The sequence below is a fragment of the Heterocephalus glaber genome, unplaced genomic scaffold, assembly GCF_053883595.1.
Source record: "Heterocephalus glaber isolate CG9 unplaced genomic scaffold, H.glaber_assembly_v1.0 deba00001743, whole genome shotgun sequence".
Lineage (NCBI taxonomy): Eukaryota > Metazoa > Chordata > Mammalia > Rodentia > Bathyergidae > Heterocephalus > Heterocephalus glaber.
Genome location: NW_028258449.1, coordinates 3,454,914 through 3,482,711, shown reverse-complemented (window position 1 = coordinate 3,482,711; position 27,798 = coordinate 3,454,914). Strand labels below are relative to the sequence as shown.

Here is a 27,798-nt window from a genome sequence, read left to right as displayed (position 1 = left end):
ATTAGGTCTAACAGACCAAGTAATTGAAAAATACGGGATAGTAAAATGCCAACCAGGACATCCATCATCACCATCTTCACCATTACGTTTAGTGGGTAGATTATTGAAATTATACCACTCACAGAAAGAAAGGAAACGCCAACACCTGTCCGGGACCCCACCTCCAGTCTGAGATTGTCAGTTAGAGCCCGGTGGTAGACACCACTTGCACTCACACCCTTCTGTGGTCCAGAAGAATGGAGTGAGGAGCTCCCTGAGCTGGGTCCAGAGTTTTCCTCGGGGCCCTCTGGAACTACTGAAGACCTCTGAAGTTAGGCTCCAGTGCTCTGCCCAGTATACGACACAGGTCTGAGAAAAAAATACACTTAAAGACAGAACTAGGAGAGAAAGCGGGGGCCAGGACAACCAATGCTGGTGCAACTGACAAAGGCCCTGGCCAGGCCCAGGCATGGACTTTTATTGGCAATTGGGATAAAAGCGACATGTCATTTCTCTGGAAATTAATGTAAACAAGGCACATAGAGGACAAGACAAAGCATTCTCGAATCAGGAACAGAATAAACAAAATATATGGTTGCAATTAGAACACTGTCCTTCTAGTCTGAAGGTTTTAGTTGTGGGAACGGAACTTGGGTGCAAGTCACTCTGACCCCGGCACGTAGGCTTCAGCTGGACTCACTGCTATAAACAAGCCAATCGTGGGGTTAACGCTTCACAGCCTGCCCTGGGCATAATCAATATTACAGTCCTCTCCATGGAACCACTATTGGTTCTATAGGGGCTATAGCCAGCTGGGGAACTCTACTTGGGGCAGTAAAGAGCTCATCTTCAGTGAGGTCTGATTCTGTTCTCCTTGGTTCTAAGGGCACATGGACGTAACAGATTTTACAAGATCCACATGATTTGGGATCTTGATACCAGGTCATAGAAAACTGGAATATGGAACTTCTATTTTTCTTTCTTCCTTCAAAATAAATCAAGTTAGAGTATTGTATTAAAATTTAAAGCCCCATTTGGAGGCCATGTCCATCCACTTTTTATAGAGTCCAAGCTGAGTTGCAAAAGTTTTTTAGGCATGCAGAACACAAGAGTTGTGAGGTCAGGGAGGCGTCCACTCAGATTCAGAGGAAGGCCTAGGAGGCCAGGAATGTGCCTCTGAGTGAGGCACGGAGCTGTGAGAGTGAAACTGAAGGTGCAGTGGCGACACCATGAAGTTGGAGAGGCCTGAAACACAGATCATCTGCTGAGGGAGGCCACAGGCAGTAAGCAGAGCCTGCCCAGGAGAAGTGAGGTTGGAGCGGCCAGCACAGCATGGTGCAGGAGCACCCAGGCACTTTGGAGCTCACATCTCACCACGACCTGCTCTGACAGGAAAGTGACTAATATTCCTGAGAAAAGCCCTTGAGAAACCCTTGAAGTGAAACCCTTGGTGTGGAGAAGAAAAGGAAGTGAAAAATGGTGTTTAAAATTCCAAATGATTCATCATGCTAGAGGTTCTTGACAGTGCATTATTCATGTCACCAACATTTAGAGAGCCGACATCAGCCATCTTCTGGCTTTCTATTTTTACTCCTGGAACTTGCCAGATTTTGTAATAAAAATCAGGAAGAAAAAAAAAAGAACATACTGGAGAAAAGAAACTGAGACACCAGAAAGACCCTAAATGGCTATGAATGCAATGGAAAAAGTCAGACTATGAAGATGCAACAGGGAAGGGGTAGAAATGACCTGACATTGTTTCCAGCTAAATTTATTCTTCAACTGAAAAATTACATCACACACTGTTGTTTGTTCATTGTTGATTCATTTTGCACCGTTTTCCTATTTTAGCTCAGAGGGAAGGGTGCACCTCCCATGTCCCTCACTTCTGCCCCACACTTCTCCCTTCACTTCCTGGTGGACAGAGCTCTTTCTCATTCCTTTGCTGTGTGAAGAAAAGTGTAGAGTTTTGAAAAGTGTTAAAAAAAAGTCAAGACTACAGAGTGCTTGAGGCTATTTGTTTCCATTTGTCAAACAAGTATATAATTCAAAAGTGTCTGGGTTGACTACAATCTTAAGTGAAATAAATCAGACATAGATGTTTAAATATCTCATTGTTTCCCTGGTGAGAGAAACTGAAAGTGGAAATAAGGACCAAAATGTATAACAGAGATTGGGAAATGGAAGAAAATGTTCAAGTGAGAAGGGGAACAAGGAAGGGGGAGGGAGAAAGGAAAGAAGGGACACAAAAAGACAAGGAAAAACTGGAAACAAAGCTTTTGTAAATAAGAGGGGAAGAGGGATTGAAGAGAGGTGAGGGGAATGGGAAAAAGAAGAAACAAGATATATCATGTACAGGTACAAATTCTCTATGATGAATGTGATCATTATGTATATCTAAAATGTATCAATAAATGTTTTGCTTTAAAAAATATTTTAGTGAGTTACATATAAATTATCAAGTTGAACGAAGAAGATATAAAAATTATAAACACCCCAATTTCAATCAGTGAAATTGAAAACATAATTAAAAATTTACCAACAAAGAAAAGCCCAGTTCCTGATGGCTTCATTGCTGAATTATACAAAAAATTTAGGGAAGAGCTAATGCAACTGCTTCTCAAACTCTTTAATGAAATTGAAAGGGGAAGCAATACTCCCAAATTCATTCCTGGAGGGCCAGGGATTTAGCTCAGTGGTACCGCTGCCTGTCCCACAAGCGCAAGGACCCAAGTTCGATCCCTGGTACCAAAAAAAAAAACAACCAAATTCATTCCTGGAAGCAAGCATTACTTTGATTCCAAAAGCAGAAAAAGACCCAGCCAAAAAAGAGAACTACAGGCCAATCTCCCTAATGAACATAGATGCAAAAATAAAATACTGGCAAACAGAATACAGAGGATCATCAAGAAGATCATACACCCTGACCAACTGGGATTCATCCCAGGGATGCAAGGATGGTTCAACATACGTAAATCAATAAATGTAATACACTGTATTAACAGAGTCAAGGACAAAAACCACATGATCACCTCAGTAGATGCAGAAAAAGTGTTTAACAAAATCCAACACCCATTCATGATAAAACCCTACTGAAAATTGGAATAAATGGTCTTTATCTCAACCTGATTAAGTTATCTATGAAAAACCAACAGCCAACATCATACTAAATGGTCAAAAACTGAAATTTTTCATGCTAAAATCAGGAAAAAGACAAGGATGCCGACTATCTCCACTCCTGTTCAATATATTTCTAGAAGCATTAGTCACGGTAGTCAGAAAAGAGAAAGAAATAAAAGGAATAAAGATAGGAAAAGAAGAAGTTAAATTGTCATTTGCTAATGACATGATACTCTACATAGAACACCCAAAAAACTCTGCTAAGAGACTTCTAGACTTAATTGACAGATACAGTAGAGTAGCTGGATACAAGGTCAACATTCAAAAATCAGTAGCCTTCTTGTACACAAATAACAAACTGAGAGAGAAATTGGGAAAACAATCCCTTTCACAATAGCATCCCCCCAAAAAAGAAATATCTAAGAATCAATCTAATGAAAGCCAAAGACCTCTACCTTGAGAACTAAAGCACTCTGAAAAAAGGGGTTGAAGAAGATATAAGAAAATGCAAAGACATCCCTTGTTCCTGAATAGGAAGAACCAATATAGTGAAAATGGCCACACTCCCAAAATTGCTATATAGATTCAATGCAATCCTGATTGAAATCCCAACAGTATATATCACAGAACAGAGAAAACAATCCAAAAATTCATTTGGAACCAGAAGAGACCCAGAATAGCAAAGGCAATTCTAGGCAATAAAGACATGATAGGGGGTATCATGGTCTCCATCTTGAAACTATACTACAAAGCTACTGTGATAAAAACAGCATGGTACTGGCAAAGAAACAGACCCAAGGATCAATGGAATAGATTACAAGATGCAGACACAACTACAGACATACTCAGCCACCTCATCTTTGATCAAGGAGCCAACCACTCTCACTGGAGGAAAGGTAGCCTGTTCAATAAATGGTGTTGGAAAAACTGGATTTCAACCTGCCAAAGATTAAAACTTGACCCATATCTTTCACCATGGACTAAACTAAAATCAAAGTGGATCAAAGACCTAAATATTAAAACAGAAAAACTAAACTTGCTGGAAGATAATTTAGGTAGAACTCTCAAAGATATTGGCATAAGAAAAGACTTTATGAACAAATCCTCAGTAACATGAAAACTAGCACAAAGAATCAACAACTGGGATCTCATCTTATTAAAAAGCTTCTGCACTGCAAGAGAAACCACCCACAGAGCTAAGAGACAACCTACAATGTGGGAAAAAAATTTTACCAGCTGCTCCTCGGACAAAGGACTACTACCTAGAATATATAAAGAACCAAAAAAAAAAAAATCAGATCACCCAAATTCAAAGACCCAACTCAAAAATGGGCATCTGAAATGAACAGACATTTCTCAGACAAAGAAGTAAAAGCAGCAAATAAACATATGAAAAAATGTTCAACATCACCGGTCATTCGAGAGATGCAAATGAAAACAACACTGAGATCCCACCTCACTCCAGAAAGAATGGCTGTTATCAAGAAATCAACCAAAAAATGCTGATGGGGTTGTGGGGAGAAAGGAACCCTTCTCCATTGCTGGTGGGAGTGCAGACTGGTGCAACCACTGTGGAAATCAGTATGGAGATACCTCAAAAAACTAGGATTAGAGGTCCCATTTGACCCAGCTATTCCCCTGCTGGGTATCTTCCCAAAAGAATTAAAAGCATCATACCACAATGATATATGTGCACCCTTGTTTATAGTGGCACAGTTTGTAATAGCTAAAGCTTGGAAACAGCCCAAGTGCCCATCAACTGGAAACTGGATAAAGAAGATGTGGTTTTCTTAATAAAATGGAGTACTACTCAGCCATAAAGAACGAGAAACTAGAGACATTTATAGCTAAGTGGATGCACATCGAGGCGATACTCTTAAGTGAAATAAATAGGACACGCGTGTATAAATACCAAATAATTTCTTTGGTATGAGAAACTGAAAGTGTAAATAAGGATCAAAATGTATAATAGATAATGTGAAATAGGAAGAAAAGGTCTAAAGGAGTAGGGGAAGTGGGAGGGGTGGGGAAAGGAATAAGTATGAGAAAAGGAAAAAATGGAAAAGTCTTTGTAAATAGGGAGGGGTGGAGGGAGTGAAGGGAGGGTAGGGGAAGAGGGAAAAATAAGAACCAATATTGCCACTGCCCAGGTGGCTAAAGGGTTCACTAAGTGAGAAATGATGGTGAGAGATTAAGAAACTTAAAGAATAAGACAAAGAAGACAAATTCACAGTTAAATTTACAAAGCTGAGCCCAGGTGGAAACGCCTGGTCCTGATGAGACAAAAAGCTTGGCCCTTGTCCTCAGCACCTTTATTTATAGTGTAGATAAGGAAACCGGAAGAGGAGGCCTGATTGGAGCAGGGAGAGTGGCTCTGGCCTGCAGGAGACAGTGCTTGATGTTTCTCTGGCTTCTGTGGCCACGCCCTCTTCCCCCCATGCCCTCCGAGGGAGGAGGCCAGTCCGTAGTGATCTACAGCACATCGCTCCCAGCACGAGACATTTCTTGTAAAGGTACAGATTCCCAATGATGAATGTCATTGTATTGTATACCTAAAATGTACACACACAAAGAACCAAAAGGGGCACTTTTCTGATTGGCCCGAGTCTAGGAACTGCAGAGTCACCCTGGAGTGCGTGTTCTGCGCGTGCGTCTTGGGTCTCCATGGCTGGCAGGCGCTTACCAGATTTGCCCCGCTCGGATCTCCTGCCTCACCTGGACACTCCTGGCCGCGGTGTCTACACTTCTGTCCTCCCAGGCTCGCCTTGCCTTCCCAAGGTTTCCGTGCAGGCTCGCAGCCGCTCCGGGGGGCAGGGAAGGGCGTTGAGTGGGAGTGGAAGCCCTAGTCTGCACCCTGGGGCCTCCCTCACCTGTCTGGAGAAGAGACCGAGGCTGTCAGCAGCCACCGGCTCCGCCTGCCCCAAGCAGCGGGGTGGAAACGGGACTGAGTACCGGCTTTGCCTCCAGAGCCTCCATCTGACAGGGTTGCTCTGGGCAGAGGGCGGCGGGGGGGGGGGGGGGGCTCTCATGCTGACGTCCCTCACCTTACAGGGAGCAGGAGCTCCAGAAACGCCTGCCCCCAGCCACCTTCTGAAGCTGCTGGGACGGGGCAGGCAGGCGAGAAGCTCAGCCCAGGCGCAGAAAGGACTGGAAACCAGCAGCTCAGGGCTGGTGACTCACGCTCCTCCAGCCCTGCCCCACCCTCTGACGCCCCTTGCCTCAGCCTCCACACGCGCATCCGTCACTTAGCCAGCAGCCTTTCCTTCTGCCTGGCACTGTGCTGGCATTTGTTAATTATTTCAGTTTATTCTCTGAAAAGTACCTCCCAAAGCCTACCTGCAAATATTAAAATAAAATAAAATGAGCAGCGGTTTAGAACTGAGTTTGTTTGTTGAGGTTACGGTTTTAAAAAGTGAAGCCTCTCCCTGGGTCTCCCCAGTGCTTCCCTGGGGTGACAACTGCTAACATTTTGATTCTCTCAGGCTTTTTTCTATGGCTCCCAGGTCTTAATTCTTGCTCTGCCACTTACTAGCTGTGTGATTGCTACTTAGCACCTCACCGATTTTGTTTTCCTGTTCATAGAGATAATACTGATTTGAGAGTAATTAGGAGAATCAAATCTGTTAGTGTATACAAAATCCCTAAAACAGTCCCTCCCTCAGCATAAAGGATTAAACATAATAAGTGTGAATAAACTTTGTTGAAACAGATGTGCAGTGTAGGCTTGGTGGTTCACGCCTGTAATCCCAGCCCTCAGGAGGCTGAGTCAGGGGGTGGAGTTAGAGGCCAACCTGGGCTGCACAGTGCGACCTTGACTCCTAAAATCCAAATAAATGGTACATGGAATATATGTGGGCAGGGGTGTTCTAGTCGTTTTCTCATCACTGGAACAAAATATCCAACACAAGAACTGAAAGAAAGAGGTTTATTTGGGCCCATGGCTGCAGTCCCTGGTCGGCCAGCTCCGAGGCAGGAAGGGCATGCTGGAAGGGCCTGCTGGAGGACAGCTGCTCTTGGCCCACAGCAGCCAAGAAGCAGAGAGTGCAGGGCAGAGCTGGGAGGGAGCTGCCCCATTCCAGGCCAGGCCCCATGGTCCCTCTAACTAGACACTGTCCCAGCAATGCACTCAGGCTGAACTCATGCGTGGATGAAGCCACTGATACGTGCAGCCTCTGGGATCCAACCAATTTCCAAAAGTCCCACCTCCCAGGACCGGAAAGTTTTGGGAGACGTTTAGATCTAAACCATAATGTTCTGCCCCAAAGACTCTGCCAGTCCAAGCAGTGGCCAGGTCTCAGAACTGCAAAGGATTCTGAGTGTCTGCGAGCTGAGCCCTGAAAGAAGCCAAGGAAGCCAATGTCCTAGGCAGCCCTTCTCCCAAAGGGGGCCTTGGGGCTCTCTGCTCAAATGAAAGCTTTAGGGTCTTGCTGCTTCTTGAGTTCCCTTAAGGTGTCGGTGTCTTTCCTATGACCCCAGGTAAAGTACTCGGTGTCCTTTTAATGCCAATCTTTTCAGCACCTGTGTTCCCCTTTGCCCCAGTTTTGAAGGCACTTTCCTTGTGGGGAAACTCCAGACTTTTCAAATGGGCTTCTTGCTCCTGATTCTCATGATAGACACAGATAGACATGGCTAAAAGCACCCAACAGTACCCATGCCACAGCCTGAACGTTACACTGCCTCGAAATTTCCTCTGCCAGATTAATTGATCTGCCACTCTTAATCTCAGCACCCTCACATCTCAGGACATCGGAAAAATTTCTGCCAGAGTGCGACACACATGGGCTCCAGTCCAGCTGCCAGTGGAGTCCTTGCTCCCTACTGAAACCTCCTGAGCCTGACCTTTACCATCTGCATTTCTATCAGCACTCTGGTCTTCCGAGCTCTCATGAGCCTTGTCCTGTAGCGTTCCAGGGCTTCTCTAGCCGACATCTCCAAACCTCTCCAAACTCCTCCCACAAGCCAGGTCCAGAGACTCCTGACCCACATGGTCAGGTACAATCAAGACAATGACCCCACTCCTGGTTTGTTAGGAAAAAGGAAAGCAACAGAGGTATGAGCTCAACAGGACAAGCTTATTTCAGAACAAACCTGAGAGGGAATGCTCTGGCACTGAGACCTGGCTAGGGGCTGCTGTACAGGCTGTGAGGTCTTTTACAGGATCCTGAGCACAAAAAGGGGGAGGAGGGCTGTGCCGGGAAAAGCCCGAGAGAAGGGGTTGTGGCTCTCGGCTAGAGATAAGGCTTGAGAAATGCAGGGTGTGGTGGTTCTCTGCCAGGAAGAGGGCTGAAGGATGTGACGGAGTTATGGGCGTAGCCATGGTTACAGAGCCTTATTAACTCGTGATTATACATCTTAGCAGATGCGAAAGCACAGTGGGGTGGAAGAGGCTTAAAGTGGCCTCTGGTCAGGCTAGAGGGGGAGGTTGGATTCCTTCAGTGTCAAAATCTGTCCTAGGTTTCTCCAGAGAAACAGAATCAATATAAAATATATATGTATATATATATAATTGTACAAAGGGATTTATTAGGTAAGGTTGCAAGATCAGATACAGAAGAGGCTGTAGCTGTCTGCAAGAATCCAACAAGCCGTCTGCATGCTGCAGAGCTGGAGGACTTGGTAGCAGTCACAACTCAAGGCCTGGGAGCTCAGTGCAATCACAAGTGCAAGTCTGCACCACAAGGCTGAAGGGACTGGCGACCGATGTCCACGAGCAACGGCAAAGACTTGAGCTCCTCCAGAAAAGGGAAGCATTTCCTTCTTTCCCTTTTTACTCCAACCAAATAACAAGCCTATTGGTTGGTGCCACTGGTGCCCAGAGTGGATCTTCCCACCCCCAATTTGCTGGGCTACATGTCAATCATCCACAGACACACCCAGCACTTACTGCTCTGTTAGGCTGTTCTTACTCAAGTTAAATTGACATATCACAATTAATGATCACAGCAAGTGTGTGTGTGTGTGTGTGTGTGTGTGTGTGTTCATATCACATATATTTTGGTTATTAAAAACAAGGTCAGTATACCTTGCCAGTATCCATCAATACATTGCCTCTCAGCTACAAATCCACTGTTCTTTGTCCTGTTTGGTGACCCTGTAGCTATATCACATAAAGGGATCCCCTTTGCCAACTGACACAATTTTGCGCTGCCCATAGATGCTGTGGGTGCTGCTGTGCACAGCATGGCTGCAGGTGGAGTTTCTCTCCCTTTCTTCCTGCTCCTCTGGCGTGACAGCTAATGGCTTGAAGAAGACCCAGTGCTCCACATGCTGAGAAGATGTGAGCATCTTTCTGCTCAGCCCCACTTGTCAACTGCAGAGAAGCTCTGGCCATGATTCCCAGTCAGCTCCCCCATGGTCAATGAGCCAGCCATATCCTCTTCCTCCAGTTCTGACTCCAGTTGGGGTAACCAGGGGAGTCTTCCCAACCTGAGCCTTCCTTGGGTACTCGGCTGTGCAATTAAATATACGAAAGATGTGAAGGGTCTTTTCCTCCCTAACAAGTCATGTTAGTTTATACTTCCAACAACATTAGATAAAAGTGCCGACTATGCCCAGCCTTGATCCATCTGTTTTCCTTCTTTCCTTTTCTTTCTTTCTTTCTTTCTTTCTTTCTTTCTTTCTTTCTTTCTTTCTTTCTTTCTTTCTTTCTTTCTTTCTCTCTCTCTTCCTTCCTTCCTTCCTTTCTTCCTTCCTTCCTTTCTTTCTTTCTTTCTTTCTTTCTTTCTTTCTTTCTTTCTTTCTTTCTTTCTTTCTTTCTTTCTTTCTTTCTTTCTTTTTCTTTTTCTCTTTTTCTTCTGGTACTAGTGATTGAACCCAGGGCTTTCACATTGAGCTACCTCCTCACCCCTTTTTTTTGTTTTTTTATTTTGAGACAGGGTCTTCCTAAGTCCCTACATTTGGGGTTTAACTTGCAGTCCTCCTGCCTCAGCATCCCACAGAACTGAGATTACAGGTATGCACCACCATACCCAAATTTTGATCTGTTCTTCTTTAACACTTACTAAACTTTGGGGTATTACCTTGTTATAGCTTGTATCTAGATGTACCCCCAAAGCCTCATGCAGTAATAGGTGGAGCTTTTTAGAGATGGCTGGATCTAGGGTGTATGATGTTAGGAGTAAGTGTATGATTAGTAAATTAGTCCACTGATTTGTTTGGCATATAGTTCTAGGTGTGGATAATGAGAAAGCCCATCCTAGGTGTGTGTGCTACCCACCCTAAGGGCATGTCACCTGGATAGGATATAAGGGACAGAAAGAGGGTTGCTCCTCAGTTGCTGCTTGCTGCTTTTCTGCCTTCTGCCTGCCATGTACTGTTTCTCCTCTGTGATGTCCCTCTGCTGTGCCACCCTGACTTGGAGCCAGCCAACTAAGGACTGAAACCTCTACACACTGTGATCTACAATAAACCTTTCCTCCTTTAACTTTGGATGTTGGGTATTTTGTCTCTGCAACAAGAAAAGTAACTAAGACATACCTCATCATTTTAGTTTGTTATGTGCAGTTACTAAGGAAATTGAACATCTTTCCATAAAACGTCATTGTCCATTTGTATTTTACTCTGTGAAATACACATTTGTATCATTTAATTCACTTTTCAGATGAACTTTCATTAGTGCATGTTTGTAATACAGAAGTGATGCATAAAGTATACCTTGACCAATTCAATTTTTCTTTTGATAACAGGGATAGAACTCAGGACCTTGTGCTTGCGAGGCGAGTGGTGGAACCACTGAGCCAAAGCCCGGCCCTCATTTTCAATTCTTTTACTCACCTCTCCCTTTCCTTCTCCTCTCCTAGCCCCTTTACTATCTCCAAAATTCTGCCTTCCAGTATCCCTCTCATTAATTTCATTCATTTATTTATTTATATTTTAGGTTTCTCATATATCAGAAAATTTCTCCAATATTTAACTTTCCAAGTCCGCTTATAAGATATGATTAAAATATACAGTGAATATTTAAATTAAAAAATGTATTACAGTAAAAGACACATTGTCATTAATTGTAGCAGACACCCCTGTCCAGTACTAGTGAGCTATGAGTGGCAAATGCTTCTTGCCTTCCCTAATTTGACTAATTATTTTATATCAGGAGTCAGATCAAAGCCCTACATGACTCAAATGGCCATGTCAGATAACAGAGTTGGGCTAGCATTGCTCCTTTGCTATGGCTGTCACCAAGGCCTAAGTTCTGGTCTGAGAAGTGTTAGGGCTCTGCTGAGTTAAGCGCAGCTGAGGTCAGCAAGTTCCCAATTAAAATGCTTTTCCCTGACATGGCTTCTCACTGACCCAATGGGTTGCTTGCTAATTGTTCCTGGTCCCAGTGCCAGTTTGTTTCTTCCAAGAAAGATAAGCAGTGCTTACACCTTAACAGCCCTGCCTGGCACCATCATGTCAGGTGTTCAGCAGTATTTCTTTTCTTTTCTTTTCTTTTGTACCGGGATCGAATGTCAGGACCTTGCGCTTGCGAGGCAGGCACCAGAACCACTGAGCTAAATCCCTGGACCCATTCAGCAGTATTTCACTAGATGTCTTCAAAGCATACCTTGCTTCCTATTCCTTCCTATGATTGTATTCAATAATACTGCATGCTCTTGGGGGTCTTTGTCTTTGTTGCCCAGATCAGCATTACTCAGATCCCAAGACCCAGCTTCTCTCTAAGTTTCATTTCCTGTCTCTATTCTTTAGCCTTGTGCTGTAGTGGCTCACAAGAGGCCAAGACCCTCTGCAGAGGCTCTGACAACATCCCTTTCCCCATTTCCTATAATTAATCTCCCTCAAAATCTTCCCCCTCACTTTCAACACTCTTCGCCCATTACTTTTGCCACTTTCTGAAGCAGTTCCAGATATCTGTTTTCATGAGTGTCTTTATTTGCACTAGCATGGCTGCCTCACTGTCCTTACCTGATTCAAAATGTTTATTTTTATGGTCTTTTTTTTTTTGGTACCAGGGATCAAACTCAAGACCTTGTGCTTGCCAGACAAGTGTGGTGCCACTGAGCTAAATCCCCAGCCCTATGGTCATTTTGACTTTGGAGAAGAGCCAGAAATGGCACAGCACCAGACCAGTGACTAAAGTGGATGAGGACACATCAGTTTTCTTGAGCCTGCCTTTCCATTGAGTGGCACTTGGCAGCAGCATTCAGTATTTTTTTAAATCACAACCTGTACATACACTCATGAAAAAGTGTTACCAGAAGGACAGTCCAATAGGGCTACTTTCCAGTTTCTTTGTGACCCAAATAAGGAATTGGACAAGATACACAGAAAAGCCAAGAATGTGCACAGTAATTGAAGGTAGAAAAGAGTTGTATTCTGCAGCCCCAAAGTTATGAGAAAAAGGGTTCTTCGTATCCAAAATTCCAGGTTATCTCCTTCTCATGCAAATAAGGCATTGGGACAGTTGTCTTATCAAACACACTCTTGTTAAGCCAGTATAAACTGTCCTATCAGAAAGCTCACTTGGCTTCTGTCATATGTAAACAAAAGATCAGGAACAGTGTCTTTTTTTTTCTTTTTGGTACCGGGGATCGAACTCAGGACCTTGTGCTTGCAAGGCAGGCAGTGGAACCACTGAGGTAAATCTCCAGCCCAGGATCAGTGTCTTTTCATTGGCTGTTCCTATATGCAAATTAAAGAGTGAAAAGAGCAGGCCGGGGATTTAACTCAGTGGTGCCATTGCCTGCCTTGCAAGTGCAAGGTCCTGAGTTCAATCCCCAGTACAAAAAAAAAAAAGATTGAAAAAAGCATCTTCTCATTGCTCCTGCAAACAGTGCCAGACTCGAATGAAGGACTGAAAGTTGAAAATAGCACTTTCCTGATTGATTCTATGTACAGTGATGATGGCATCACCATATCGAGAGTATCTCTTTCCATCTTAGGATCTGCTTAAGATCTCTCTCCATCTGCCCCATCTTAAGAGGACTTCCAGAACTGCCTCACAAAGTGGCAAGGATGATGGCAAAAGTGTGTTTGAAGTATGCTGGGGAGGTGTATTTCAAGGGGATTAATGGCAATACATCTTTTGCTGCAATATTTTTAAAAATTTAAACATTGATCACATATTTATATCACAGCTCACCTCATATTTCAATTAGGATAATGGTTTCAACTTCTGTTTTCCTACAAATGACATGATTTCATTCTTTTTATGGCTGAATAATAATACACTGTGTATATATACTACATTTTCTTTATCCATTCATATGTTAAAGGGCATCTAGGCTGTTTCCACAGCTTAGCTATTTTGAAGTGAGCTGCTATAAATGTAGGCATGCATGTATCACTATAGTATGATGTCTTTCATTCTTTCTGGAATGTACCCAAGACAGGCATACCTGAGTGTGGTGGTTAAGCTTGATTGGGCCAATCTGATTGGCTTGGGAACTTCTCAGAGATTAAAGCACGCTTCCAGGTGTGTCTTTCTGGGTCATGGAGGCATGACCTTGGGATCCATATCGGTACCCTTGCCCTTTCTTCTCTGGCACTATTCCCCTGCTCTGCTTCCCTGATGCCATGAGCTAAGCATCTTTGTTCTTGTCTGCCCGTCCACCAGGATGTTTCTGCCTTGGAGCCAGCTAACCATGGACTGAATCCCCTGAAACTGTGAGCCAAATTAAACCTCTGCTCCTTTAAGTTGTGGCCATCAGGTATAGTGTCTCAGTAGGAAGAAAACTGACTGACATTCTGGGCCAAATGGCATTTCTATTTATAGTTCTGTGAGGAATTTCCATAGTGATTTCCATAGTTCCTGTACTAGTTTACATTCCCACCAACAATATAAGAGTGTTCCTTTTCCCCTGCTTTCTCACCAGCATTTATTGTTGTTTGTGTTCTTGATAATAGTCATTCTGATTGGGATAAGATGGAATCTCAAAGATGTTTTGATTTGCATTTCCCTAATTGCTAAAACAAACATTTTTTTCTTATACTTACCATTTTTACTTCTTTAAAAAAATTTTTTTTTTCTGTACTGGGGATCAAACTCAGGACCTTGCACCTTCAAGACAGGTGCAGCTCCATTGAGCTAAATCCCTAGCCCTACTTCTTCTTTTGAGAAGTTTCTATTCCATTTATTTTTGCTCATTTTTTGATTGGGTCACTTGTTTGGGGGCAGTTAATTTTTTGAATCCTTTATATATTCTAGATATTAGTCCTCTATCAGAAGAATACCTAGCAAAGATTTTCTCCCATTATGTAGGTTTTCTCTTGAAGCTTTTCAATTTGATATAGTCCCATTTGTTGAATATTGAAATTATTTCCTGTGTTATTGGGTTCTGTTCAGGAAGTCCCTGCCCTACAGCTGCATATGTTTTCCCTATGTTATCTTCCAGCAACTTCAAAGTCTGTTTTTATATTTAAGTCTCTGATCCATTTTGATTTGGTCTTAGCACAGGATGAGATTCCCAGAACCATTTGCTAAAGAGACTGTCTTTTCTACAGCATATATTTTTGGCCATTTTGTCAAAAATCAGATAGCGGTAGGTACATGTTGATTGTTTCTATGTCTTCTATCTTGACCCATTGAACTATATGTTTGTTTTTGTACCAGTATCGTGCTGTTTTTGTTACCATAGCTTTGTCATATAACTTGAAATCCAATGTTGTGACCCCTCCAGCTTTGTTCCTTTTGTCCAGGGTTGCTTTGGCTAATTTGGGTCTTTTCAGATTCCATGTGAATTTGAGGATTGCTTTTTCTAGTTCTGCCAATAGTTTTATTAGTATTTTAATAGAGATTGCATTAAGTCTGTATGTCACCTTTGGTAATATTGCCATTTTTATATTGGTTCTTCTGACCCAAGAATAAGGGATATCCATTTTCTAATTCCATTTTCTAATGTCCCCTTCAACTCCTTTCTTCAGAGAGCTGTAATTTTTATTACTGAACTCTTTAACCTCCTTGGTTATGTTGACTCCTAGCTATTTAAAGTTTTTGGAGCCATTCTGAATAGAACTACTTTTTTGATTTCTTTCTTGGTGGGTTCCTTATTGGTGTACAGGAATGCAGATAAACTTTCTGTCACTTTTTCCTGATTCATACAAACTCTTTGTTGGTTCATTCCTAAAAGTATGTTTAGCTTTACAGATGTATTAGAGACATTCGTTCTTAGTTTTATATATTACATATTTCCTTCTGAATCCTTGTGTGTCTTTTTTTATTACTGTAGAATTTACACAACAGAAAACATACGTTTGCACCAAGGTATGGTTCAGTGGTGTCAATGCAGTGACACCGTTGTGCCACCACTGCCAGGATCCAGCTCCAAGACAGCTCCTCTTCCCAGCATCGCTGCACACTTTGTGTCACAGAGCATCAGAAGTTTTGTCATGCTGGTGACTGAACCCAGGGCCTTTGCACTGAGCTACATCCCCAGCCCTCTTCCCTTTTTTTTTAACTTTTGAGATAGGGTCTCACTAAGTTGCTGAGTTCCCAGGTTGGACTCAACCTTGTGATTCTCCTGCCTCAGCCTTCCAGACTGCTGAGATTACACGCATGTGCCACCAGGCCTAGCTAGAAGTTTTATATTTTTACATAGTCAAATTTTCCAAGCTTTTTCTTTATGACTTCTGAATTTTACGTCTTGGTCAGGGAAATTTTTGGACTTTTGTTTCGTATATTTGCTTTTAATACCTTCCCAGTTTTAACATATATACTTTTAAACCATTTGGTATTTTCTATGTGTGTGCATGATCTGGAATAATCATCTAAGTACTTTCTTGTAGGTAGAAAGCCAATTGTCCTAATACCTCTTTTAAAAACCCATCCTTGGGCCACGGATTTAGCTCAGTGGTTCTGCCACCTGCCTCACAAGCGCCAGGTCTCCAGTTCGATCCCCGGTACAAAAAAAAAAAAAATCCATCCTTTACTGATTATTTTGTCCTGTTACCTTTGCCAAAAATTATCTATCTCTTCTCCTTAATCTGATTATAATTTCCTAGAGGAGAGGGACATTTCTTGCATTCATATGAACTGTGATTTAAAAAAAAAACACCACGGAGGATATTTAAAACTTTTTTTTAAGTAAAAGACAAACTGTCATTAACTGTCATTAATTTTCCTCAAAATCCTTCCCCTCACTTCTAAAACACTTATTCCATTGTTCTTGCACTTTCCAAAGCAGTTCTCAGTTGCGCTGTCCTGGCTGCCTGGATGTCCTGAATTGATTCAAAACGTTTCCCTTTCGTGGCCGTTTTGACTGGGGAAGAGAGGGAAGTCGCACGGTGCCAGTTCCGGTGAATAAGATGAAAACTGACACGCGCTGGTGTTTTTATGAGCCCGCCTTTCTGCTGGACGGCAGTCGACAGCAGCATACGTCAGAATGTTTATCCCAACTCACGAACACTCACCGAAGAGGATTTCCAGAACGGCTTCGGAAAGTGACGAAAACAATGGGGTAAGTGGCGGGGAACTGGGGCCGTAATGGCCATGTGTCTTTTACTTTCATGATTGTTTCAATCTAAAGGTTTACATGTTTTTGGTGAAGCAAAGAAGCAGGTTTCAGAAGTCAGAATAAAGCAAAGCTCCCTTCAGGTCACGGAGCGACGTCAGTGTTTTCGGCACTGAGCGATGCCGCCCACCCCACTGTGCAGACCACGGGGTCGGAGCAGGGCACAGGCGCCTCGGCCCCAGAGGCTGCGGTCCATCCGTGACTGGTTTCTGCACCGTGGAGCTCTGCTGGGCCCGTGGGGCAGGCAATGTGTGGTTCTGGAGTGGAGCAGTCTCCAAGATGCACCAAGTGAGCCAACAGGGGCACAGCCTGTTGCTGGCGGCCGTGGGGTGGCCAGGCAGAGGACGAGGACACACGTGCACGCACAAGCAGCAGCGTCTCTGGAAGGACAGCACTGGAAGCACCTCTCGGTGGGGAACTGAAGGTCAGGGGGTGGCGGCGAATTTTCCCTGTGAGTCCCCTCTCTCTCTCTCCCTCCCTCCCTCCCTCCCTCCCTCCCTCCCTCCCTCCCTCCCTCCCTCTCTCTCACCCCAGGAGAGCACCACAAGGGTGAACAGCGGTGAGAGGCTGGATGCATGCTGAGTGCAGAAGTCTCAGCTCCAGCTTCCAATGCAGGGCAGTGTGGTAGCAGCCAGGTTTCCGTCACTTCCGGCTGCTGTGAGGGTCCACGTGGATGAAGAGCAGAAGCTGGGAAGCGCTGTCCTGTGCAGGAGGACGGATGTGAGCAGAGGCGGCTGTGCCCAGGGAGCTGTGGGGAATCTGAGATCCGCTCAGAGTCTGCTCAGAGCTTGGTGCGTTCTCTCCTTGCCCTGAATTAGTCTCATTGTCCTCCCTAGAGACCACCAACTCCTGCCGGACACAAGAACAAAAGCGGAAGTTGGTCGAGTGGATTTGTCCTGAGCAGGGACCCCAACCCCAGGCCCAGCCTAGTCCATGCCCAGCCCCTGGCATGATGACTCGCTGTGCTCTGCAACCTCAGTCGGTTTCTTGCAGGCCTCAAAGTACAGCTGCACCGGCCACTCTCTGGCCCTCAGGAAATATTCACACCCGAGCACGGGGTGCAGAAAGACAGGTCCTGGACTTACAGGTCAGCCTTGCAGAGGTCAGGCCTGGTTCTTCCTGTTTCCAGCAGCAGGGCTTGAGTATTCCTGAGTCCCACCAAGCCTTGGTTTCCTGGCCTGTAGGATGGGAACAGTAACAGCTCTCAGTCGCTCTCGCTGTCAGGGACTTAGCAGCAAAGGGTGGCTCTTCTGACTGCAGCAAGGAGCCCCAGGCCAAAACTGGCTCGTCCCCTTGGTGCGGCCAGAGGACTCGGGCGGGCCCAGGAGCAGGGGAGGTTTCCCACTCGGCCAAACCCGAGTCCTCGGAGTTTTCAGGGTCTTCAGGATTTTTCAAACGATGGGGTAGCGGGGCGGCCGCGTGCTCTGGGATGGGGCGCGGGTGTCTGGGGTGAGGAGGCGGAGCCACGGCGAGACCTGGGCTCCCTGACCGACCCGGAAGAGTTAGGGCCTTCAGGGCCAGCACTCGGGAGAAATGGATTCTGCCCCACACACGAGGGTCAAACCCCGGCACATTCAACCCACCTGGCTGAGCAACCAGCCTATCTGGTGGCAAATTAGGCCAACCAGGCGCAACACACAGAGTGAGAAAGAAAACCCCACAGCCGGCGCTCAGCTGAAGAAACACCACCCCTGCATCTGCGGCCCCATAACCACTCCGCACCGCGTGGCAGACTCCCCAGATCCCAGGCCTTCGCAGGCAGCGGCCACTGAATCCTCATTCCCCGCCCATGGCCTGGGCACCTATAACGTCCTCATGAGCTCACAGGCACCAGCAGGACTCATGTGCGTGCTCTTGACATTGTATAACTCATACTTCACACGTACGTCTTCTTTTATTTGATCAGCTTTGTGTTCCTGAACCAGATGGAACTTCTAATTTTAGAATATATAGCTCTAGAATGGCAATTTCGTGTGGTTCATCCCAATAATTCTAGTTTATTTTCTCTAGTAGGATTCTTTTACATGAATATACCACAATTTATCTAAAGTTGCTTCCCTTTTTTAAAAAAACAGTGCTGCTCTGAAAACTCTCCTCCGTGTCTTGCACGTACAATTGCAAGAGATTGTTTAGGAATGTAGGTATAAAGCTAGAATGGCTAGACAAACTATGCGAATGTTCGAAGTTTATAGACATTGCCAGCTGCTCTCTAAGTAGTTGCGCCAGCTTACACTTCTCTCAGCAGTGTAACGGAGCCCTCCGTCCACCAGTCCTCACCTGTGCATGGTGCTGACTTTTTCAGTGTTGTCAGTATGAGCAATATTGTGAGACCAAAGTGACTCCATTTTGCTAAAATGCACTAGTCTCTATTGTCCTCTCAAATTAATGGTTAAAATGTGTTTGCTCTGGGACAGAAGATACAATCTGTAACTAACCAAAGTTCCTAAGTTAATTACTCAGCCATCTGTTTGCCTGGAACTGATGTTCCGGGCACCACAATTTTTAGAACAAGCTGCAAATGTCTGCTGACCATCAGACCTTTGTCCCTCTTTTCCCTGGTAAAACCTACATATAGCCACCCCTCAACCCCCGATGTACCTAGCCAATCAGAAATGTACACTTCATGCTTGCTAATTGTCAACCAATCATGTAACTGCTAAGTAGAAAATCTCCAAACCTTGCTGTAACGTCTATAAAAACCCTGCTAATTTGAAATTCGGGGCTCTCAGTTCTGATCCGCTGCGTCGGTGCGGTGACGGTTGAGAGCCCCTGCTCGAGCTTGAATAAACGACCATCATGTGCTTGCATCGGGAACAGCTTCCTGGTGGTCTTTGGGACTTCGCAATCTAGGCACAACAAATATGAAGGGACAGTTCACTCCGGCTTTGCTTCTGCCTCGCTGTTCACTGAAGAGATGTTTTCATGTGTCTGTTGGTCATTTGTATTTTCTTTTCTTTCAATTATTGGTTCATATTTTTTGCCCAGCTAACTTGATTGATTTTTATGGGTTTATAGATGATACTTGCATCTGTTGTGTGTGGCTATAGATACGGATATGGGTACAAATACAGAGATATGGACAGAAAGAGACAGAGTTAGAGATGTCCTTTGTCAGTTATATGGTATAGCAGGCACCATTTCCCAGTTTGTGTTTTTCAGTTTTTAATGTTGTTTTTTATGTTTTAAAGTAGATGAGAAGAGAAAGTGAGTACTGAAATAAATTCACAAATGGCAGGCCCATAGTGGGTCACCGAGGGGCAGGCTGTGGGCAGGAACCTGCTCTCCACACCACAGAAATGCCAGCTCTGTCCGGGCAGCAGCTGGAGGGCAGAACACATCGCATGTAACAGTGACTTCATATTTGCTTCTACGTATGTGGTTTATGGGCCTCAGCGGGGGACACTGTCAGCGCTGATGCAACCCCTCTCCTCCACCCATCCTGCCGGCCAGGAGTTGCTGCTCCTGAAACTCAGCTGGGTCTCTGTGTGAGCAGCTGAGAGGCGCTGCTGCAGACACAGAAAGGTCCCTCCGAAGGGTGGGAGTGTGTGCGCTGTGACAGCAGCAGAGTGGGGACTTCTCACTGCAGGGTGCAGGTCCCCCCTGCCGCACAAGAATCCCCCCTGGGGGGCTGCTTTGAGCACGGGGCAGGGGACAGGCATGGGGGTTCTGTTCTGAAGAGAGAAGTCACAGTCGGCTTTTACGGCATGGGAGGGGCTGCAGGCAGGGGACGGGCTGCCAGGGGCTTCCTGTGACCTCCTGTGTGGCGGCTGCTGGGGAGGTACCCTTAGTGAGGAGCGAGGCCAGTAGAGGAAAGTGAGCAGAGCAGACAGTGCCGTCCCGGAAGACGAGAGAAGGTGGAGTGAGGACAGAACCAGGGACCTGGCACGGGGTGCCTGGGCCATGGAGGTCTATTTGGGGTTCGAAGGGGCCCAGTCTGAATGAGCGTTTGGGCACAGCCACCTCCAGGAACGGCCACGCAGGCCAAGGGGTCTCCGCCCGCCAGGGCTGAGGGAGGCCGGCAGTTTGCTGGAGACTTGAGCCCCCGAGGCCGGGTGGAAAGGTGACCTCCAGAGGCCCGGAAGATCGCTGGAGAAGGGACAGTAGAAGGGAAGTGAGACCCTGGGGCTGGCGACCCAGAGGCCTGGCGGTGCTTCCTGGGTGCACGAGGGAGGGAGACTGGAGAATTAGACTGGTCGGGGCAGGCGCAGAGTGCACGATGGGAAACACTTTGCCAAACTGGACTTGTAAAGAACACAGCTCCTCGTGTGCTCCTGGGTTTCCCAAATATTCCTCTTGACCACACACAGCTATGTGCTCAGGGGAAAGTCACTAAATAAAATCAAGGACATTACTTGAAGGTAAAAAGGAAAAAATCTTTATTTACTAATAAATCAATTTCCACCATTTGCAATACCCAGACCACAAAGCTCAAAAAGCTGCCCCATCTGAATTGTGCCAGTATTTCCCAAACATCTTCCAGGATCACATAAAATGAGATGGAGTAGGAAATACGAACTTCACAGCATACATGTTTTTTCTTAATAAATACTTGTTTTAAACACACACTTGCATTTCTATTTGCTGTCTTTGCATTTCAAAACCCTGGCATGATCTATAGCATGAGCAAGTGGGAGGACCAGGTCAGTAGAGACAGCATTTTCAATACCTTTCCACATCTTCTTATCTTGTAACAATGTAAAGACATCCTTACTCAAAATTCATTTTAAAAAGAAAAAGTTATACAATTTAAATTTTTCAATAGAAAATCTTTCAAATTTTTGGGCCCGGGATTTAGCCCAGCAGCACAGTGCCTGCCTGGCAAGCGTGAGATCCTGAGTTTGATCCCCGATTCAAAAAAAAAAAATTCAAATTTTCAAAAGCTATGGTAAGAAATGCCAAATCTCCCCCCTCCTGGACCTGGGGATTTGGGATGAGGCTGCCCTTCAGCGCTGAGCTACATCGGCGGTCCTTTTTTAAATTTTACTTTGAGATAGGGTTCCAATAAGTTGCCAAAGAGACTCAGATCTGCAATCTGCCAGCCTCACCGAGTTACTCTAAACAGAGAAATTCCTCTGTTACTTTTTAAAAGGGTTCCGTTATTTTTTTTAAAGTTTTAAATTAAATTCAAAAGTTTAGCTTCTGCAAATAGAAAGAAGACCTAAAAAACTCGGCCAAAAGACTTCTAGACTTGATTGACAGATTCAGTAGAGTAGCTGGATACAAGGTCAACATACATAAATCAATAGCCTTCTTGTACACAAATAACAAACTCACTGAGAGAGAAATTGGGGAAACAATCCCTTTCACAATAGCATCCCCGAAAAGAGAAATATCTAAGAATCAATCTAATGAAGAAAGCAAAAGACCTCTACATTGAGAACTACAGTACTCTGAAAATAGAGATTGAAGAGGATACAAGAAAATGCAAAGACATCCCTTGTTCCTGGATAGGATGAACCAATATAGTGAAAATGGCCATACTTCCAAAACTACTATATAGGTTTAATGCAATCCTGATTGAAATCCCAACAGTATATTTCACAGAACAGAGAAAACAATCCAAAAATTCATTTGGAAACAGAAGAGACCTAGAATAGCAAAAGCAATTCTAAGCAACAGAGACATAGCTGGGGGTATCACAATCCCCAACTTGAAACTATACTACAAAGCTACTGTGATAAAAACAGCATGGTACTGGCAAAGAAACAGACCCGAGGATCAGTGGACTAGATTAGAAGATGCAGAAACAACTCCAGACATGCTCAGCCACCTCATCTTTGACAAAGGAGTGAACCACCCTCACTGGAGGAAAGATAGCCTATTTAATAAATAGTGTTGGAAAAACTGGATTTCAATCTGCCAAAGATTAAAACTAGACCCCTATATTTCACCATGCACTAAACTAAGATGGAAGTGGATTAAAGATCTAAATATTAAAGCAGAAACACTAAAATTGCTGGAAGAGAGGTTAGGTAGAGCTCTTGAAGACACTGGCATAGGAAAAGACTTTATGAACAAAACCTCAGTAGCACAGGAACTAGCAGAAAGAATCAACAACTGGGATCTCATCTTATTAAAAAGCTTCTGCTCTGCAAGAGAAACCACCAACAGAGCTAAGAGACAACCTACAATGTGGGAAAAATATTTTTACCAGCTATTCTTCAAAAATATACCATCTAGATTATATAAAGAACTCAAAAAAATCAGACCCCCCGAATTTAAGACCCAGTTCAGAAATGGGCATCTGAAATGAACAGACATTTCTCAGACAAGAAAGTAAAAGCAGCAAATAAACATATGAAAAAATGTTCAACATCACTGGTGATACGAGAAATGCAGATGAAAACAATGCTGAGATTCTACCTCACCCCAGAAAGAATGGCTGTTACCAAGAAATCAACCAATAACAAATGCTGGCAGGGTGTGGGGAACCCTTCTTCATTGTTAGTGAGAGTGCAGACTCATGCAACCACTGTGGAAATCAGTATGGAGATTCCTCAAAGAACTAGGACTAGAGGTCCCATTTGACCCAGCTATTCCCCTGCTGGGGATCATCCCAAAAGAATTAAAAGAATCATACCGCAGTGATATATGCTCACCCATGTTCACAGCAGCACAGTTTGTAATAGTTAAAGCTTGGAAACAGCCCAAGTGCCCATCAACTGGAGATTGGATAAAGAAGATGTGGGTTTTTTTTTTTAATAAAATGGAGTACTACTCAGCCATAAAGAACGAGAAACTAGAGACATTTATAGCTAAATGGATGCATATTGAGGCCATACTCTTAAGTGAAGTAAATAGGCCACACATGTGTAAATACCGAATAGTTTCTCTGGTGTGAGAAACTGAAAGTGTAAATAAGGATCAAAATGTATAATAGATAATGTGAAATAGGAAGAAAAAGTCTAAAGGAATAGGGGAAGTAGGGGGTAGGGGAAAGGAAAGAAGGGAAAAGAAAAATATGAGAAAAAGAAAAAATGGAAACAAAGTCTTTCTAAATAGGGAGGGATGGAGGGGGTGAAGGGAGGGCAGGGGAAGGGGAAAAATAAGAACCAAGATGCATCATGTGCAGGTACAAGATCCCAATGATGAATGTCACTGTACTGTATACCTAAAATGTACCAATAAACTTAATGGGGAAAAAAAAGTTTAGCTTCTGCTCAAAGACACAAATGTGTTGTTATACTCTTACCTCATCCATAAGAGCAATCCACTTGCTTTCAACAAACCCCAGACCCTACCAGAGAAAGTTAAATGATTTGATACACGACTTTCCTCACCAGAGAACCTGCCAAACAGTTGCACCTGCTTGGTCTGCTCCAGAGTCTGGGAGAGAACACGAGGCTCCAAATGGGCTCTGGGGAGCCAGGCTGTAACCCAGCAGGGAGAAGAACCATTAAAGCCGTCTGAAAGTGAAACCAGCGGGGAGGCACAGGAGAGTAAGTCCTGGGACAGCGGCAAATCCTCCCCCAAGGGCCGCAGCTCCCTGGGGAGGCGCCTGACACCCGGGCTGGACCTTAGCATCGCCAAGTCCTTTCAAGCCCAAACCCACTTATGGTGTGAGTCCTTCTATGGGAGAGCAGAGATCAGGGAGGGTAAAGCAGGAGTCGCTTGTGGAAATGAGGGCAGACTGAAGCAGGCTGACAAGACAACCTGAGCCCTGTAGTCAGGACCTCCAACCTTGCTGCAGTAAAAAGGTCAAGGCCAAATCCATTCCTTCCTTTGAGCACCAGAAAGAGTGTCAGTGCTCAGAGCTAAAGCAGTCATCCAGAAGAACCAAGATACATATCTATTAACCTTAGAGATTATTCTCAAAAAAGGATTCCAAGCGTTTGGAAAGGAAGAAAGACAGAGAAGTACCATAATGGCAGTTATATTTCAGAAATATTTAGAAAAAGGTTAGAAAAATATAAAATGATAGTAATGATTATATGGTGACAGTAAAATTATTAGTGATTTTTCTCATCTCTAAATTTTATGATACAGGGATATCTCTTCCCCATCACCTACCCCAAAATGTGGTAGTTTTCAATTCTATAAGGCTGATAGGTTCCTTGGGCTTAATTAACAGCTTAGTTTGTACAGGTGTGATAGTTGTTAATTTTTACCTTCTCAATTCTTTCAGGTCGTGTCTGGAGGTGTTGCAAATAACTTTTATATCCAGAGAGTTCTGGAAATTGTCACAAATGCTACGCAGTGCACTTTGTTGTGTCCCCCTCCCAGGCTGTGCACTGATAACGGCATTATGATTGCATGGTAAGCCACAGGATATGTGTTTTGTTCATAGTCATGTAACTAGTAATTACCATTTCATCATTCTAAATCCTTTTCTCTTAAATCTCTGGGCTGTTTGTTTTATTCTGATGACTTTTATTTAGGAATGGCATTGAAAGATTACGTGCTGGCTTGGGCATTTTACACGACGTAGAAGGCATCCGCTATGAACCAAAGTATGTGGTACCATTTATAAACTTTGTGCCAGTTACCTGGTATAAGCCAAAGGCTGAATTTTGCTTTTATAATGTGAGATTTTCATTGACATTCTGATGGTACTCGAAGGAAAGTTGCATGAATTTTTTTCAGGAACTTACTTGAGGTTGACATGTTATAAGAAATATTTTTGCTACAGAACCAAACTATAAAATTTTTGACAAGTCACAAGTGAGTTAGGAACCAGCTCTGGGTAGGAGTGATACATTTCCTTTTTTGGGGGACCAGAATAGAAACTATCTCCATAGCCTGGATTTGTGCAGTGTCAAAAGGCTCTTAGAACTAGCTGGTATGCTGGGGAACTTAAGGAAAACATGCAGAAAGCATTCAGGTATGAGATTGAGTTGTGACTATGGTCTTATAGGGGCAGCTGAGAAGTGCTCAAGCTGCTTCCTGCAATCCTTATTTCCTTTCCCAAATCAAAATTCCAGTAACCTACTTTATTATCAAGTTCTAGTCAGTTAATTCTGGAATACTAAAGGACAATTATGTTTCATAATAACATAATTCTCTTTTGGACTCTTTCATCTGATGTAAAATTTGTCAGCATGGAGCTGGGGATTTAGCTCAGTGGTACCTCCGCCGGCCTCGCAAGTGCAAGGTCCTGAGTTGGATCCCCGGTAACAACAACAAAAAAAATTGTCAGCATGATAGTCTATAATGTGCCAGTTGTTCTATGTGTATTACACACTAATGATGTGATGGTGGATGAGCAGATTTGAGCTAGTGTGACAGAGGCCCTTATGTGGATGGGCCAGCCTGGGCCAGTTGATCTTGTGCCCTCTTGTGGCAGTCTTGAGGTTGGAGATGATGGCTTTTTCTGGGCTGGGGTCAGGTCAAAGTCTTATCTTGAGCAATAAAGAAAAGCAGAAATTTGAGGCTAAAATCACTTATTGAGAAAGAATTTTAAGCAGAGAGTAGGAGGTGAGACTTGTCCTGCCACTAGTGCCAGAGGAAGGTTGTAAAGGGATAAGTCAGCCTTTGGAACCTCAGAGAAGAATACATACACCTAGGGAATTTCTAGAATGTGAGTGTGGGTTTGACTTTATGTGATAGAATGTCTTTAGCATTTTATTTTTTTTAGGTTTTTCTTTTTAGCATTTTAATTTTGTAAAACATTATAAAGCATCTTGTTATTTTTATATTTCATTTTAAAATTTTAAACTTACTAATTTACTGTATTTGAGAGCAGTAAAAATCTTACTCAAAAACATCTCAAAGTGGGGCCAGGGATTTAGCTCAGTGGTTTTGCTGCCTACTGGGTGTGCAAGCACAAGGACCCAAGTTCGATCCCCGGTACCAAAAAAAAAAAATCTCAAAGTTTCTATTTCTTATTAATGAAGTGGTTTTTATTCTAGCTTGAGATTCCACTATGCTTGTATGTATGTAGTACTCATCACCACATACTATGAACTATACGTTAGATACTGCTCATCAGAATTCTGAAACATAGTTTGCAGAACTAGTGATGAAACAAGTATTTGAAATAATATGATTTGCCTCATGATGCAGATGTCCTCTTGGAGTAGATATATCAAAAGAAGTTGGAGAAGCTTCCATAAAAGTACCACAATTGAAAATGAACATTTGATTTTTACTTTTTCAAGTCTCTAAAGGTAATATTTCAACATTAAAGTTAAGTTTTCATGTTTTTGTGTATCAAATTGTAGAAATATATTAATTAGTTATCAAGTGTTTTGTTATTCCCTTCCTTGTATCCTTATTATTGAAATACAATGTCATAGTCTTACAAGAGAGCATAGCTTTTTTATTTACAAAAGCCAATATAAAGTATTTTGTGCAGAAAGGATGTACTGATGTTGGCAGTGGAAAGAAAAGCACTGGAAGAAATTCAGTGATTCTGTTGAAAACCGGCCCCATGTTATACTGCCTAGATCTTTTCTCCCCTTTACCAAATCAGCATATAGAAGCTATTTTTTGGCCTTTACTGAAACATCAGCCTGACTTCTACAGTGAGAAAGTAATTTTAAAAGGCAGTGGCAGCCTGGTCAAAGTTTTTTCTTTTGTTTTGGTTTGATTTTGGTTTTGGTTTTTGTGGTACTAGGGAATTAAACCAAGGGCCTCCACACTGAGCTACATCTCCAGCCCTAGTTGTGTTGTTTTGTTTTGTTTTTTTAGAGACAGGATGTTGCTACATTGCCCAGGGAGGATTCAAACCTGCAGTCCTCCCAAAGTGCTGGGATTACAGGCATGTGTCACTGTGCCTGGGTTTAAAGTTGTTTCTAATCAGAGAATTCCAAATCAAGACAAAAAGCAGATTAACACAATGTGTTATTAGATGTAAAAAGTGCATGTTATTAGATATCCTCTCTGGAATAAGTAAGTTTACTATATGTTTTTTAAAAACCCATCTAAGTGGAGATTTTAAAAATTCAACATGCATGTTCTCTATTAAGTATGTATTGTACTCTAGTTGATCACATATATTTACACCTATTATTTTACAAATTGTATAAATTCAGATGAAAGTAAGTCAGGTGAAAAAGATTTGTTTGGGGGGAATTTCTGTTGAATTTGAAACTTTGTACTGCAGATATCATAAGTTTATTGCATTTTTCCTGCCTAAACTAACTGATTTTACTGTCTTGACTATGAGGACAATATGACTGACTATGTAATGCTCCTTGAGAGATCTGACCAGATTATCCATACTGACTCAAGTTTTTAACTTTCTAATCAGTGACTTGGTTTATTAGGTAATTGTTAAGGACCAAAATCTAGAAACAAATATTTCTTATTT

At 43.4% G+C, this 27,798-nt stretch overlaps 1 protein-coding gene across 18 annotated transcripts in view; it reads left to right on the top strand.

Moving 5' to 3' along the window:
- Window positions 1-27,798, top strand: part of LOC110347176 (tRNA N6-adenosine threonylcarbamoyltransferase, mitochondrial-like) — a 72,991-nt gene that overhangs the window by 22,636 nt on the left and 22,557 nt on the right. For 9 of the 18 annotated variants that reach the window (XR_015447076.1, XR_015447083.1, XR_015447082.1 and 6 more), the window contains exons 3-6: window positions 16,218-16,971; window positions 17,163-23,986; window positions 24,673-24,803; window positions 26,550-26,653. Coding sequence is in view for 1 of the 18 variants with exons in the window: in XM_087200416.1 (XP_087056542.1) it covers window positions 16,419-16,493; window positions 24,673-24,803; window positions 24,926-24,997; window positions 26,550-26,628 (357 nt within the window). In the remaining 17 variants the exon portion in view is untranslated. Of the gene's footprint in view, window positions 1-16,217; window positions 16,972-17,081; window positions 23,987-24,672; window positions 24,804-24,925; window positions 24,998-26,549; window positions 26,654-27,798 lie in introns of all 18 variants that reach the window. The other 9 variants (XR_015447067.1, XR_015447068.1, XR_015447072.1 and 6 more) reach the window with 8 other exon arrangements.